General features: G+C 45.3%; 1 protein-coding gene across 1 annotated transcript in view; it reads right to left on the reverse strand.

The window, feature by feature from the left end:
* LOC137321024 (kinesin-like protein KIF27) overlaps nucleotides 1–16,153 on the reverse strand; it is a 94,463-nt gene that overhangs the window by 53,719 nt on the left and 24,591 nt on the right. Inside the window, exons 7-10 of the mRNA XM_067983140.1 lie at nucleotides 15,122–15,346; nucleotides 12,136–12,314; nucleotides 7,168–7,301; nucleotides 2,693–2,866 (exon numbers count right to left, since the gene is read on the reverse strand). Coding sequence (XP_067839241.1) covers nucleotides 2,693–2,866; nucleotides 7,168–7,301; nucleotides 12,136–12,314; nucleotides 15,122–15,346 — 712 coding nt within the window. The remainder of the gene's footprint in view (nucleotides 1–2,692; nucleotides 2,867–7,167; nucleotides 7,302–12,135; nucleotides 12,315–15,121; nucleotides 15,347–16,153) is intronic.

The raw sequence follows: 16,153 nt of genomic DNA on the forward strand, positions 1-16,153 counted from the left end.
TATAAACTAAATGTAGAATTTTAAAGGGGATGGTGGAACAGAGAGATCTGGGGGTGCACATGCACAAATCTTTGAAGGTGGCAGGACAAGTTGAGAAGGTTGTTAAGAAAGCGTATGGGATCCTGGGCTTTATTAATAGAGGCATAGAATACAAAAGCAAAGAAGTTATGCCAAACCTTTATAAAACACTGGTAAGGCCTCAGCTGGAGTATTGTGTTCAATTCTGGGTACCACACTATAGGAAAGATGTCAAGACCATCTCCAACAAGAGAGAGTCTAACCACCTCCCCTTGACATTCAACGGCATTACTATCGCCGAATCCCCCACCATCAACATCCTGGGGGTCACCATGGACCAGAAACTTAACTGGACCAGCCATATAAATACTGTGGCTACAAGAGCAGGTCAGAGGCTGAGTATTCTGCGGCGAGTGACTCACCTCCTGACTCCCCAAAGCCTTTCCACCATTTACAAGGCACAAGTCAGGAGTGTGATGGAATACTCTCCACTTGCCTGGATGAGTGCAGCTCCAACAACACTCAAGAAGCTCGACACCATCCAGGACAAAGCAGCCAGCTTGACTGGCACCCCATCCACCACGCTAAACATTCACTCCCTTCACCACCGGCGCACAGTGGCTGCAGTATGTACCATCCACAGCAACTCGCCAAGGCTTCATCGACAGCACCTCCCAAACCCACGACCTCTACCACATAGAAGGACAAGAGCAGCGCGTACATGGGAACAACACCACCTGCACATTCCTCTCCAAGTCACACATCATCCCGACTTGGAAATATATCGCCATTCCTTCATCGTCGCTGGGTCAAAATCCTGGAACTCCCTTCCTAACAGCACTGTGGGAGAACCTTCCCCACACGGACTGCAGCGGTTCAAGAAGACGGCTCACCACCACCTTCTCAAGGGCAATTAGGGATGGGCAATAAATGCCAGCCTCGCCAGCGACGCCCACATCCCATGAACGAATTTTTTAAAAAGACCTTAGAGAGGGTGCAGAAGAGATTTATTGGAATGGTACCAGGGATGAGGGACTTCAGTTATGTGGAGAGATTGGAGAAGCTGGGGTTGTTCTTCTTAGAACAGAGAAGGTTAAGGGGAGATTTGATAGAGGTGTTCAAAATCATTAACGGTTTTGACAGAGTAAATAAGGAGAAACTGTTTCCAGTGGCGGAAGGGTTGGTAACCAGAAGACACAGATTTAAGGTGATCGGTAAAAGAGCCAGAGGCAACATGAGGAAACATTTTTTTTTAAAACACAGTGAGTTGTAACAATCTGGAGTGCACTGCCTAATAGGGTGGTGGAAGCAGATTCAATGGTAACTTTCAAAAGGGAATTGGATGAATACTTGAAGGGAAAAAAATTACAGGGCTATGGGAAAAGAGCTGGGGAATGGAACTAATTGGATAGCTCTTTCAGAGCCACCACATGCACGATGGACCAAATGGCCTTCTCCTGTGCTGTACACACTATGAAAGCTGTGACTTTTCTGCTGTGTATTGCTCAGAACCACCGTACACACTTAACTTACCCATTAAGCCAAGGCTGTCGAGGATTCTTATCCTGAAAACTTCAGTCTATAGAAGCAACACTGGATTAATTAATGATTGACAAAGTAAAAAGTGCTTTCTCAGAAGCCATGGATCCTCTGACATGAGGAATGAAAAGTAGAATCCTGTGAATCCTGAAGACTATAGGAGTTAGTAGAAAGTGCCAGTATGTTTAGGATGAAGTCACAGCAATAGGAATAAGTGCACCTTAATGGAATACTACCTGGGCATTGAAATAATCTAACAAGATCTGCATAAAACATGTGAAATAAGGATTGAAATGTTTTTCATCTCCCCCATTTTGAAGACTGAAGAATGTCTTTCAAATTGGAGGAAACTTGGATACTTTGTTTGAAATCAGTTGAAGTAGAGCAGTGTCGACTGATAGTCATTGACCGTAATTGATTGGCTGAATCACTAGCTGCGAAAGCCAGCTTTCGCAGCTAGCACAACTGTCTGAGCTAACACAACTATATTATACATAAACTGTTAACATTGAAGGAATCCTTCATTAAAAGTTTTTAAAATTAGAGTCCTTCTCCAAAAACCCTTCACAACTAAGAAGAGCCCTATGTGGTCAATATCAGCTGGTACAGATGTCCTATACTTCCTGACAATGGACCATTGGCCATCACATTTAAAATCTTAGTCTTCAGTCCCATATTGGCTAATGCAAACTTGTCCCATGTTGTCAGAACATCCACCCTCTATATTAGGAATGCAATGAAGAGGAATGCCTTTTTGGTGCTTTGAAGGTCAAGATGACACATAAGCCCTTTGGCTTTAAGATATTTGCTCCGACACTGTGGTGTTAAAGTTACCTTGGCACCTAAGGGCCACTAAAGTTATAGGGTGAGCCCTTTACATTGTGTGAAGGAGCTAGGGGGTTCCCATGGTATTCACAAATCTCAAAGTGTTCTTTGATTCACCCATAGGATGATGAGCCTGATTCTAATAAAAGTGGAGGATAAATGAATGAGGATTAACTATTAGTTATTTTAGCAACAAAAAGGGGAAAAAACATTAACCGATATTTTTGGTTATTTCTGGATATTTTTACACCAAGGCAAACCAGTTGGTGGTCTGACAACCTATACTCTGTATATGTTTATCAGTTCTAACCTGTTTTAACCAGTTCCTTGATGAGTTCTTCCTTCATGCGAATGTTGATGGCAAGCTCTCTTATCTTTTGCTTGGAATGAGCCACGTCCATCTCTGTAGTCTTCAACTTCTTTATGTTTAATACCTGGCTTTGACGCAGGCGGTCAGCCTCAGGGGAGGAATTATGTTGTGTTGCTACATATTCAAATAAAAAGGAAAGAAATATGACGATAAACTATGCCAAACACTTGCACAGAACTGGCAGTGTTAGTTCAATGGAGTTTTGGTGCAACAGTGTACTGACAGGTTCTCCCCCAAAACTCCCCAATCTCAACTGAGCTACCTGGAGGAAGGCACTAAGTGGGAGGCAAGGCGCTTTTGTTGACATGGAGAAAATCTGAGGAAGAGTCCAAATACACTGCCTTTGCACATCTCACAATGGACAACTCGAGCATAACATTGTCATAAATATGGGAACTAGTTGTTTGGAACATAGGAGAGTGAGAAGGCCATGCAGCCCCTCGAGCCTGTTCCACCATTCAATTAGCTCATGGCTGATCTCCATTTACCCGCCTTTGAGGTTCATATCCCTTACCTAATAAAAATCTGTTGATCTCAGTCTTGAAAATTTCAATTGACCCTGTATCCGCAGCCTTTTTTGGGGGGGGGTGGGGGGGGGGAAAAAGAGAGAGAATTCCAGATTTCCATGACCCTTTGTGTGAAAAAGCACTTCCTGATTTCACTCAAATAGCCCAGCTCTAATTTTAAGATTGTGTGCCCTTGTTCTGGATTCCCCCACCAGAGGAAATAGTTTTTCTGTATCTACTCTATCGAATTCTTTTATCATTTTAAACACCTTAATTAGATCACCCCATAACTTACTAAATTCAAGGGAATACAAGCCATGTTTATGCAATTCGTCCTCATAATTTAACCCTTTAATTCTGGTGAATCTTCACTGTACTCCCTCCAATACCAATATTTCCTTCCTGAAGTGCGGTGCCCAAAACTGAACACAGTATTCCAGATGAGGTCCGACCAAAGGCTCTGTACAACTGAAACATCACTTCTTCCGTTTTGTATTACAGCCCCCTTGAGATAAAGGTCAACATTCCATTAGCCTTTTTGATTACTTTTTGTACCTGTGCATTAGCTATTAGTGATGTGTGTACCTGGATACCAAACTCCCCATGCTCCATTACAGTTCCTAGTCTCTCACCATTAATATTCTAATTTGTCTTTCTTGGATTACCTCACACTTCCCCACATTAAACTCCATCTGCCACAGTTTTGCCCATTCACTTAATCAGTCTATGGCCTTTTGTAACTTCCTGCTCGCATCTATACAACTTACTGTGCCTCCTAACTTACTGCCATCTGCAAACTTGGATATACAACTCTCTATTCCTTCATACAAATCATTGATTTATATGACAAAAAGTGGAGCCCAGTACGGATCTCTGGGGGATGTTACTTGTCACATCCTGCCAATCAGAGTACATTCCTTTTATCCCTACTATTTGTTTGGTTGTCTTTATGGTCAGGGAATAAGAACATAAGAAATAGGAGCAGCAGTAGGCCACAAAGCCCTTCGAGCCTGCTCCGCCATTCAATAAGATCATGGCTGATCTTCGACCTCAACTCCACTTTCCTGCCCGATCCCCATATCCCTTGATTCCTCTAGAGTCCTATCTATCTATCTCAGAGCATCCACAGCCCTCTGGGGTAGAAAATTCCATAGATTCACAAGTCTATGAGTGAAGGTATTCCTCCTCATTTCAGTCGTAAATGGCCGTCCCCTTATCCTGCGTCCATGGCCCCAGTTCTAGACTCTCCAGCCAGGGAAACAACTTCTCAGCATCTACCCTGTCAAGCCTCCTCAGAATCTCATATGTTTCAATGAGATCACCTCCCATTCTTCTAAACTCCAGAGAGTGTAGGCCCATTCTACTCAATCTCTCCTCATAGGACAACCCTCCCAGGAATCAATCTAGTAAACCTTCGTTGCACCGCCTCTAAGGCAAGTATATCCTTCCTTAGATAAGGAGACCAAGCTGTACTCAGTACTCCAGATGTGGTCTTGCCAAAGCCCTGTACAATTGCAGCAAGACTTTCTTACTCTTGTACTCCAACCTCTTCACAATAAAGGCCAATATGCCATTAGCCTTCCTAACTGCTTGCTGTACCTTCAGCCTAACTTTGTTTTTCTTGTACAAGGACACCCAAGTCTCTCTGAACACTAACATTTAATAGTTTCTCACCATTTAAAAAATATTCTGTTTTTCTATTCTTCCTACCAAAGTGAATAACCTCACATTTCCCCACATAATACTCCATCTGCCACTTAACCTGTCTACATCCCTTTGCAGACGTTTTGGCATAATTTTAGCCCAGAGCTGGGAAGGGGGCGGGGGGTGGTCGAACCACAGATGGGAAACCCGGAAGTACGGGTTTCCCGGATGTCTTTACGATTTTGACGCAAGGACCTCATTTTTTTTTGACAGTTTCCCCCCTGACAGGCCAGCCTGATTGACAGGCTGGTCTCAATTGGATGGGTGAAGAAGGAAGAGGTAAATGTTAGATTGGATCGATGGGGTGGGGGGATGGCGGGGGCATCAGTGGGCACCGGGGGGAGTTAGTCATCGGGGGGAGGGGTCAGTCATTGTGGTGGGGGTGGGGGTCAGGGGTCATCACGGGGGTTGCGATCGTTGGGGGTGGGGGGGGGGAAAAAAAAAAAAAAAAAAAAAAAAAATCGCTGCAGGTAGGTTTGTTGGGCCTGGGGGAAGCTCCTCTGGGCCCACAAGCAGTGCTATAAAGGCACTTACCTGCAGTTTGGGGCCTTCTTGCCTCCTCTCTCATGGTGTGAAGGAGAAGGCCTGGGAATCCAGCCTCCAGAGGCTAAAATCACAAAACCTGAAAAAAATGGAGGCCCACAGGCTCCAAGTTAAAATCATGCCCCTTGTGTCCTCCTCACAGCTTACTTACCCACCTAGCTTTGTATCATCAGCACGCTTGGATACATTACACTTGGTCCCTTCATCTGAGTCATTAATATAGATTGTAAATAGCTGAGGTCCAAGCACTGATCCTTACGGCAACCCACTAGTTACAGCCTGCCAACCTGAAAATGACCCATTTATCCCTATTCTCTGTTTTCTGTCCGTTAACCAATCCTCTATCAATGCTAATATGTTACCCCCAACCCCATGAGCCCTTATCTTGCGTAACAACCTTTTGTGTGGCACCTTATCGAATGCCTTTTGAAAATCCAAATATACTACATCCACTGGTTCCCCTTTATCTACCCTGCTAGTTACATCCTCAAAAATCTCTAATAAATTTTTCAAACATGATTTCCCTTTCATAAAACCATGTTGACTCTGCCTAATCATATTGTGATTTTCTAAGTGCCCTTTCACCACTTCCTTAATAATGGATTCCAGCATTGTCCCAATGACTTATGTCAGGCTAACTGGCCTGTAGTTCCCTGTTTTCGCTCACCCTCCTTTTTTGAATAGTGGTGTTACATTTACTCCCTTCCAATCCCCTGGGACTGTTCCAGAATCTAGAGAATTTTGGAAGATCACAAGCAATGCATCCACTATCTCTGCAGCCACCTCTTTTAGAACTCTAGCATGTAGGCCATCAGGTCCAGGGGATTTGTCGGCTTTTAGTCCCATTAGTTTCTCTAGTACTTTTTCTCTACTGATATTAATTACCTTAAGTTCCTCACTCTCATTAGCCCCTTGGTTCCCCACTATTTCTGGTATGCCGTTTGTGTCTTCTACTGTGAAGAGAGATACAAAATATTTGTTTAACAACTCTGCCATTTCCTTATTTCCCCATTATAATTTCTTCTGTCTAAGCCTCTAAGGGACCAACTTTACTTTTGCTACTTTCTTCCTTGTTACTTACTTGTAGAAGCTCTTACAATCTGTTTTTATATTTCTTGCTAGTTTACTCTTATATTCTATTTTCTCCCTTTTTAATCAATTTTTTGGTCATCCTTTACTGGTTTCTAAAACTCTCCCAGTCCTCAGGCTTACTACTCTTCTTGGCAACATTATAAGCCCCTTCTTTTGATCTAATACTATCCTTAACTTCCTTAGTTAGCCACGGATGGATCACTTTTCCTGTGGAGTTTTTATTTCTCAATGGAATGTATATTCGTTGAGAATTGTGAAGTATTTCTTTAAATGTTTGCCATTGCTTATCTACTGTCATACCTTTTAATCTAATTTCCCAATCTACCTTAGCCAACTCGCCCCTCATACCTATGTAATGATGCATGAAGTGTGGAAAATCTAGAGTGCGACAAAATGATTAAAAAATAAACAAAAATTGCTGTTGCAGCAGAATGAATGGGACCTTACTAGGGTGTGTTTAATCTTGCCCATCTGGGAAAGAGTTCCATTCCCCGTTCCATTTCTCATTTGGATTTTTAAAAAAAGTTCTAGCTATTTAGTGCATCGATTACTCTCACACTACCCATGTACCTTTCTCTGACTCCAATTCTGTTCTGTTGTCATCTTGTTCTTGATTGTCCACGTGGAAGACATTTTTTTTAAATAACTTTGTGTCACTAATCACACAGGCTTGTTTTCGAGTCCAGGTCTGATTTATTGAATGCCTAATATAGGGGAAAATATCTTTACAATTTGATTTCAAAATAAAATTATCAGTATCTACCACAAGCATAATTTTATCTTACGAACATTCTGACACAATAAGCTGCAAGTAAATAATCAAACTGATTCATACCACACCAGATTTAGAGAGATATGTAGAGTACAGAAAGAGCATGTGCCTTGCTTTATAGTGGCCATCTAATGCCAAACCTTGATTTGTTTGATGAGGGGGAGGTCAAAGGAAGAGAGACTATAAAGGAGTCCTCTTTTTGATTTACATCCGATTCAAATATTTCCCCCTCTATCTATCTTGAAGTTCTCATTTAAACTTGTTGATCTTTTTCTAGCCCCTTTGTAATAGTTACTACTGCTATCACCAACCTAAAAGTATACAGTCAAACATGCCACTCAGCTTCTTGCCCCAATACTGCAACATTTTCTTTTGGAGGAATGACAACGTTGAATTCAAATATGCAGTGTAAAGTTGAATTAGTTTCTAGGATTGGAGTAAATCCACTATATTGAACTGGAATACAAAAAAAACCCGTGGTGTTTGGGTACCTGCAGGCACAAAAAAATGTGCTCTCTGGCTAATATCTTAGAGGGGGAAAATGTGCTCATCTTCCTTTAGTTTTTCTGGTACTTATAATGTAACCACATTTTCGGATGGTGGAGCGGGTGCATTGGGGGTGGGGGGGCTCCTAAAGTTGTGGAAATCCGGAGTGGGTACGGAGCCTGGCTCCAACCCGCTGACTTCTGGGGTCACCAGTGACACTTTCAGGTGCGTGCGCGCCTCCCGAAAGCGGGAGTCCCACCGGCAATTAAAGCCGGCAGGATGATAATTTACATACTTTTACACATAGGTAAAGTACTCGAGATACCTGATTGAGTAGACATTTTGGCAGGGGTGCAATTTTGAAGGACCCCCAGCATGTTTCCCATGCTGTGGGAAACACTCCCTGTTGCAACAGATGTGTTTCAGCCAGCAGCCAGTGGGAGATGCAAATAATTATTTGACAAGGGGGAAGAAAACCTCATTTATTGCAGCAGGGCACTCTGTCACTTCAGACAAAGTTTTGGCTGCAAGACCTTTGTGCTTTCACTCAAAATTGATACTTTCCACCAAAAACATGCGCAAACATATTTACCTACTTTGCGGACCCCTCAAACTCACACCGTCAGGATTGTGGGGGGGTGGGGGGCGGCATTCATCACTTCATCCGAGGACGAGCAACATCACCAGCCTTGACAGGCATGACGTCCACCTCCACCACGTGGAGCTCCACAACACAGTGCTGTACCTCAGGCACCTGCACAAGAGCACAGAGGGCAACAACAAAGAGAGCGGTGTTGCAGGAGGCACTACCCTCGCAACAGGGTCTACACACTGAGGCCCAGCTTCCTGGACCTCTTTGTCAGTCACCAGGTAGTCGCAGACATCTGCAGCCTCCTTCATGCCGAGCTGCTCCCGGCTGGGCTGAGCAGCATCTCCTTACCTGTCGCTGTCAAAGTCGCTGCCCTCAACTTCTTTGCCTCCAGATCATTCCAGGGTACCACTGGGGACAACGTCGGGGTCTCTCAGTTGTCTGCACACAAGTGCATAAGGCAGGTCACAGATGGCTTGTTTCGCAGGGCTTCGCACTACGTCAACTTCCCCACGGACGACCTCAGCCAGATGGAGAGGGCAGTGGAATTCCAGGGCTGTGGCTGGCTTCCCACAGGTGCAGGGTATAATCAATTGCACCCATATAGCAATACGAGCACCTCCACATGAGCCAGGACTGTTCATCAACAGGAAGGGCTATCACTCCATCAACACTCGGCTTGTTTGTGACCACCGCAAGAGATTCTTTCACGTGTGCGCCAGGTACCCTGGCAGCTGCCACGATTCCTTCATCCTCTGGGAGTTCAACATGCCGCCCCTATTCCATGCACCGAACACCCGCAAGGGCTAGCTCCTCGGGGACAAGGGATAACCCCTACACACGTGGCTCATGACCCCTCTGAGGAACCCCACCACCGAGCAACAGCGTCGATATATCAACAGCCACATCACTACCAGTTCTATAATTGAGCATGCTATAGGGCTGCTCAAGATGCGCTTCAGATGCCTTGGTCGTTCTGAGGGACCGCTTCAATACATACCAGACAGGGTGGGACGCATTATAGTCATGTGTTGAGCCCTGCATAACTTGACACAACAGAGAGGGGTGGCGCTTGAGGAGGCCCCATCCACATCTACCACCCAAATTGAGGAGGAGGAGGAGGAGGAAGAGCAACCCATGGGCAGAACAGCGGCTCGCCTGGCTGCTCGTGAGGCCAGGGAGTCACTGATATGTGAACGGTTCTCCTAACATCAGACAGTGTGAAGAATCCAATCCTCACCACCTGGCTAGAGCAGCGGCAACACAGCTTCCACACCCCCACCCCCCCACCCCCCGACTTCCCTGCACAGAACAGTCCTGCAACTACACATACACCTACTGTACAGTGACCCAATGGGTGGCATCAAATGTGGGCGTTCATGGTGAACCTCATGAAAGGGTCTTATTACAGAAGCCAGTCGAGCATGGCCAAGATGTGGCAGTAGTTATGACAATAATAATATTTAATGAGTTTAACAAAAAGCAAATATAAATAAAAAACATGACAAATCGTCAAACACCCTTGTGCATCCCCTTTGTGCTTACAAAATCTTCACCTTTCGCTTCCGACTACTTCTACGTGGTGCATCCCCTGTGGCTGCAGCAGAGGTAGTGGCAGGTTGCTTTTGTTCATGCCTTGACCGGTTAGATGCTTTGGGCCCATGGCCTCTGGGTTTCAGTGCCTGTGAGGGCCCCTCCAAAGACTGCTCTATCTGCACCAGTGCAGGGGCAGACTCGGCCACCTGGAGAGGAGGCAGCATTGCGGGTACTGGTTGAGAGGAGGGCAACGGGTGAGACGTGGGGCACTTTGAGTGGCGTCCCCACTTCCATGTCCCCTTTCGCCATCATCCCTTCCCTAGGCCAGGCCCACACCACTCCTACCACTCTGCTGGACGACAGTTTGGAGGACATGTGTGAAGCCTTGTAAGGCCAGTGCTAGTGTATCTGCCTGCCTGTTTGTGAGCCGTGCTTGAAGCTCCATGGAGGCTAGCCATCCCTCCATCGCAGACATTCCCGCACTTACCCTCGACATTATCTCAGAGATACCCTCACGTCCCTGTGACGCTATCTTAGAGATGCCCTCCCTTACCTGTGCCACCATTCCACTCATGCAGGAGTTGGACTCCTTCATCCTCTGCGCGATTGTGGAGCGTGCGCATGACACCTGTTCCAGCACCTCGCAAATGTGCTGCTGCCCCTCGATCATTCTCCTTTTAATGGATGGCCCTCAGGGTTCAGCATTTGTGTCCAGCTGAGCAGAGCCTGGAGAGGAGTGCTCCCACCGACACGGACTCTCCACAGCTGCCCCTGCCACCAGTGTCTGCTCGTGCTCATGTGTGTGGTAACTCACCATGTGCAACCCCAACTAACTGCGGACAGGGACTCACCGAGGTGTGCGTATCTGCGCTGGTGGATGGCTCGCTCAGATGTGATGATGCACCCTCAGAGGCCGGCAGGTCCTCTGAGGAATCGCCCTCCGCCATCACAGAAGTTGCTGAAGGCCCTGTAAAAGAACAGAAGGCAATATTAAGCATGATCACATGTTGAGGTGCTGAAGATGGCAAGGCATGTTAACATCAATTCATATTGTGTGTGCTGAACGTTAAAGCTCTGTCACCAGACATTTGTCGGGTGCCAGTCTTGGCGTCCCCGACGGACAGGCACGCGAGGGTATGGCTCAGCTCCAGCGCCTCCTGCTCCACGTCTGTGAGCACGACTATCTGTTGCGGCCCCCCTCCAGTCCTTGCCCTCTCTCATACATTCTGGGCTCTCTTCTCCTATGAGGGGAGAAAGTACAGACACATGAGTGAGTGATGGTTATGTGGTCAACCGATGAATGCATTGGTTTGGGTGCGGCTGACTGTGAAAGAGATGCATCAGAGGGTGAGTATGAGACAGAGCCATGACATTGTAGGAGGATTGGATTGAGTGGTAGTGGTGGGGTGAGTAATGGGGAGGTGAGGAAGTGCAGGTAAATTGAGGATGAGTTTTGAGTGGGTGTGGGGAGTGATGTGATGGAGTAGTGTCGGCAGTGCAGAATGAGTTGGAGGGTGGGGGTGGTGATGTGGAAGATGGAATGTAGGAGAATGAGTAAGTGTACTCACTTTGGCTGACCTAGTTAGGTCATTGAAGCACTTCCTGCACTGGATCCAGGTGCGGGAGATGTTACTGCTGCTGGTGAGCTCCTCTGCCACCTCGAGCCAGGCCTTCTTGGTGACAGAGGCAGGTTACTTCCTCCCGTCCGCTGGGCAGGACACATCCCTCCTCCTCCTTCTCCTCACCCCATGCAGTAGCACCTAGAATGAGGCATCACTGAATCTAGGAGAAGACTTTCCCCTGGGTATCTCCATTGTTCTATTTGGGTGTTTGCTCCAAGAGCAGCCATTGGAGGACTGCCCCTTTAAATAGAGCTCCTCCAGCTGACAGCCTGTGATGCAGGTGCGCAGTCCGCCTGCTGTGCAGGTTTCGGACGCCAAACCCGGAAGCCACATTAAGTGGCTCCAATTTACCCGCGATTGCGTGGGGAACGGACAGATTTTATTGGGCGGGTTACCCACGCACCTAATTGCCCCCCCCCGCTGCCATCCCGCCTCCCCGCTAATATCGGGGCCTATTAGTCAAACTAAAACCATGTACAAAAAGGATGTTATAACATCTTAATTGGGAAGTTAATAGCTCATATTTTTCCTACCTGGAAGCCTGTGCTTTTGTGTATTCTTTCTTTTCTTCTTCCTCATCATCACTATCATCAGTTAATTTATGACGAAGGACCTCATCATGCTCTTCAAGATGTCCCACTAACATCTGACTGCGTGTTCGAAAACCTGCCACCACCCTATCAAGGGCATATGAAGGGGGGCTTGTGTGCACCTGTACAGCAATAGCAAGTGTTCTTCAGTTACACACCTTTGCAGATTCTAATGCCTCATTATGATGCAGATCCTACTGCCTTATATGCCTATAAAGAGTTGTGTGTGTCAGGTCCTAAATAGAAGGTTTATTATTGCATTATTGGTGTTAATGAACAAACAATATTATATTGAAATGGAAATTTTAAAAAACAGATATATAGGACATACACCTGAGCGAAGGTGATTTTTATGAGCTGTGTTTTATTTAGTGAATTCACAGCAACTCCAATCTTTAGTGTTGGCAGGATGCACAATGATAGCACTGAACAATATAGCACTAAAGTACCAGTATGGTACTTGGACTTGGACTCTCTGGGGAAGAAATTTCACGTTGTTGCACCTGATGACGAATTTAGCAGTGAGATGGCAGGATCTGCTCGTGGGCCACTGCTAAATTCGCCAGGGCCTTTTTTTTAGGTGGCACATTGATATACGAACGTACAAACATGCGAATTAAGAGCAGAAGTAGGCCATTCGGCCCCTCGAACCTGCTTGGCCATTTGATAAGATCATGGCTGATCTGATTGTGGCCTAACCTTACTTTTCCATCTACCTACTATAACCTTTGACTCCCTTGTTAATCAGGAATCTATCGAACTCAGCCTTAAAAATATTCAATGACCCTGCCTCCACCGCTGTCCGGGGAAGGGAGTTCACAGACTCACGACTCTCAGAGGAAAATTGGGAGACCCCTTATTTTTAAACTGTGGCCCCTAGTTCTAGTCTCTCCCACAAGGGGAAACATCCTCTCAGCATCTACCCCTTCTAGTCCCCTCAGGATCTTATATGTTTCAATAAGATCACCTCTCATTCTTCTAAACTCCAGTGTATACAGGCCCAACTTGTCCAACCTTCCCTCATTAGATAACCCCCTCATCCCAGGAATCAGTCGAGTGAACCTTCTCTGAACTGCCTCTAAAGCAATTATGTCCTTTTTTAAATACGACTAAAACTGCACACAGTATTCTAGATGTGGTCTCACCAATGCCCTGTACAACTGTAGCAAAACATCTCTACTTTTATATTCCACAAGAGGGTCCTGCGCCCGTTCCAGGACCAGTTTGTGAAATTTGTTAGGGCTGACGCCACGAATGCTCCAACTATTTTTTACAGTTTTACAGTAGCCTAACCAGCAGTTCTTAAAGGGACAGCTGGAGGCCAGGGAAAAAAAGACTTACCTTTATGTGAAGCCGGAGGAGCAGAAGTTCTCTTTCTGGCTCCAAAGCACAACTGCGGGTTGCTGCCAAATTGTGATCACACCCCCTCCCTTTCTCCTCAACCCCCCTCAAGAATTACCTGCCAGCAAGGTAACCAGCCCATATTCTATCTAGTTACACAGGCATGCTGCCTCTGGAGGCACAAGAGGCGCCGGCAGCTTTTGAGCATCGAGCATCTTTGTTCAGGTGCGTGCTGGAAGCGCACCGTCAGTTATGCGCCCAAATTTTTATCCCTCTGGATCTACTTATGCATCGTAACACTTTATTTGCTTTGTTTAGTCAGCTATCAAACTTCAGTCTTTTCCCTGATATCTTACCTTTCATTTTCCTATTCATATTTACAACATTTTTAGAATCATTAGCAACTACAAGTTATGTTTGAGCAGGAAGTGCTGAGGACATCAGAGGAACTGATTTAGAGGAGACACAGATCCACCAGTGTACGGGTACCTGAATTAGCCAAAAGTGGAAATGATGAGGTTTGAAGCACCCACTACAGTACAGTAAACTTTATATAGCAATGTTAATTTCACTCCCTTGCACCGTCAAGCTGATCACTTGTCTAAACTAGTTTATCTATAAGCTCTTTTCACCTATTAAAGTAAAAATACTCAAAACAAAATTAGTGGACAGAGAGATAAAAAAATCAAAAGAATATTGAACATTTTTTAAACATTCTTTTTAAAGGATTGAAAAACAATGATGCAAAAATTCCAGGGCAGATTTTAACTTGGGCCATCCAGTGAAAACTGGGCGATAGTGGTCCGAAAATGGCTCACTGCCCTGTTTACACCAGTGCTTCAACGGCCACCATCCTGCAAGGGGCCAGCACAATATCGGGAGGCCTGGAGACCGACCTACCTGCAGGAAGGTAGGTAGGCAGGCCCTATTAATATGTAAATTGGGTCCTATGACGTGCATAGGATACTCCGATACCAATTTTGATTATAACTGGGCGGAGTGTGCGCCTTGACGTGTCACCTTGCTTTACCAGGCTATACAGCAGAAAAAACACCAAAAAAGGTTTAAATTATTTTTGTGGGACCATGAGGAGCAGGATTTCTCCTGCAGGCTCCACAAGAATAAGGTGGGCCGCTGCCGCCCCATGCTCTACCCACCCGCACGAACAACCCCCCTCCCAATATTGTGCCAGCTAGTGCATGTCAGCTGCAGTGGGACTCACAGTTCACTGGCAGCATGGTAATGAGGCACGGCCCTCAAAACGTACCGGACGTCCTGCTTGCGGTGCGCACCAACAGGCTGCTGATAGTTCACATCTATCTTTAAAAACATGGATGGAGGTAATTTTCACTTTCGGCAGGGGTGGTAAACTGGCAGTAGCAGATCAGTCTTTCGTTATACACCCTGCCCAATATTTCTTTCTATTGAAGTCAATGGAAAGAAAAATCAGGCAGGACATATAATGAGCGACTGATTCGCAACCACCAGTGCCGAGTGAAAATGACCCCCAAACTCTTGGTATTCAGGTGAGATACACATACGAGGTTTAATCATATGGAAATGCCATTTTTTTTCAATAAGCACATACCTTTCTGGAGCCTGTGCCAGGAGCAGTTTGACTGGACTGTATTATACTGAAAGACTTAAGATGGATATTAGATAATGGCACACTGTGAGGTCGTCTTGCTGTAGTCACAGCTAAAGCTGCTCCTTCCAAATCTCTGCTGTGAATTGAAAACTTGTCAGGTTTAAGGACCTGCAGTTCTTCCTGGAGTTGATCAATAATAAGTTGTTGTTCAACCATTTTATCATTCTGTAAATATGAAATTAAAAAGAAAAACAGTTTTAAAAAAAGCCAATTCATTGGCTGTGAAGCATTTTGGGATGTACTATTGGTGAGAAAGGTGCTATACAAATGCAAGTTCTTTCTTTCTTTCCCTAAATTGTTTGTAAAACATGATTTGTGCCAGCTTCAGGTACAGTGTTCAGAATATGGTGACACATTTCAACACAATTTGCATCATTTGTTTTTGGGAATGGCAAAGATGGAACCAGTGGTTAGAATGTGGAACTCGCTACGACAAGGAGTGGTTGAGGTGACTAGCATAGATGCATTTAAGGGGAAACTAGATAAACACAATCAGGGAGCAAGGAATAGAAGTTCATGCTGATAGAGCTAGATGAAGAGGGTAGGTGGAGGCTTGGGTGGAGCATAAACATCGGCGTGGCCTAGTAGGGCCCAATGGCCCGTTTCTGTGCTGTACATTCTATGTAATTTTGTGATAAACTGTTCGGAGGGCAGCCACTGGGGCAAGGATGCGAGGTTAAGCAGCAAAAACACCAATGGCCAGCTTATAGGGATTAGTCTCCCAAAATCCGAATTAAAATGGTGCCAATATAAAAGCAGTTTTTCATTCCTTCACTATGGGCTGTATTCAAAAACAGGTCTCAGAGATGGAAAGAGTATTTAACCCACTAATTAACTCTTGCTGAAAGTTACTGATTTAATGCAAACAATGTTGCAACAAAATTCATCTTCAAAAACTGTGATCGGCAATAAGCATCAATAAATATTTTCTCCATTTTTTTCCTAGTTATGGTACACTCAACTTACAGCAGA

Source organism: Heptranchias perlo, chromosome 4 (assembly GCF_035084215.1).
Source record: "Heptranchias perlo isolate sHepPer1 chromosome 4, sHepPer1.hap1, whole genome shotgun sequence".
In the NCBI taxonomy this organism is placed as follows: Eukaryota; Metazoa; Chordata; class Chondrichthyes; order Hexanchiformes; family Hexanchidae; genus Heptranchias; species Heptranchias perlo.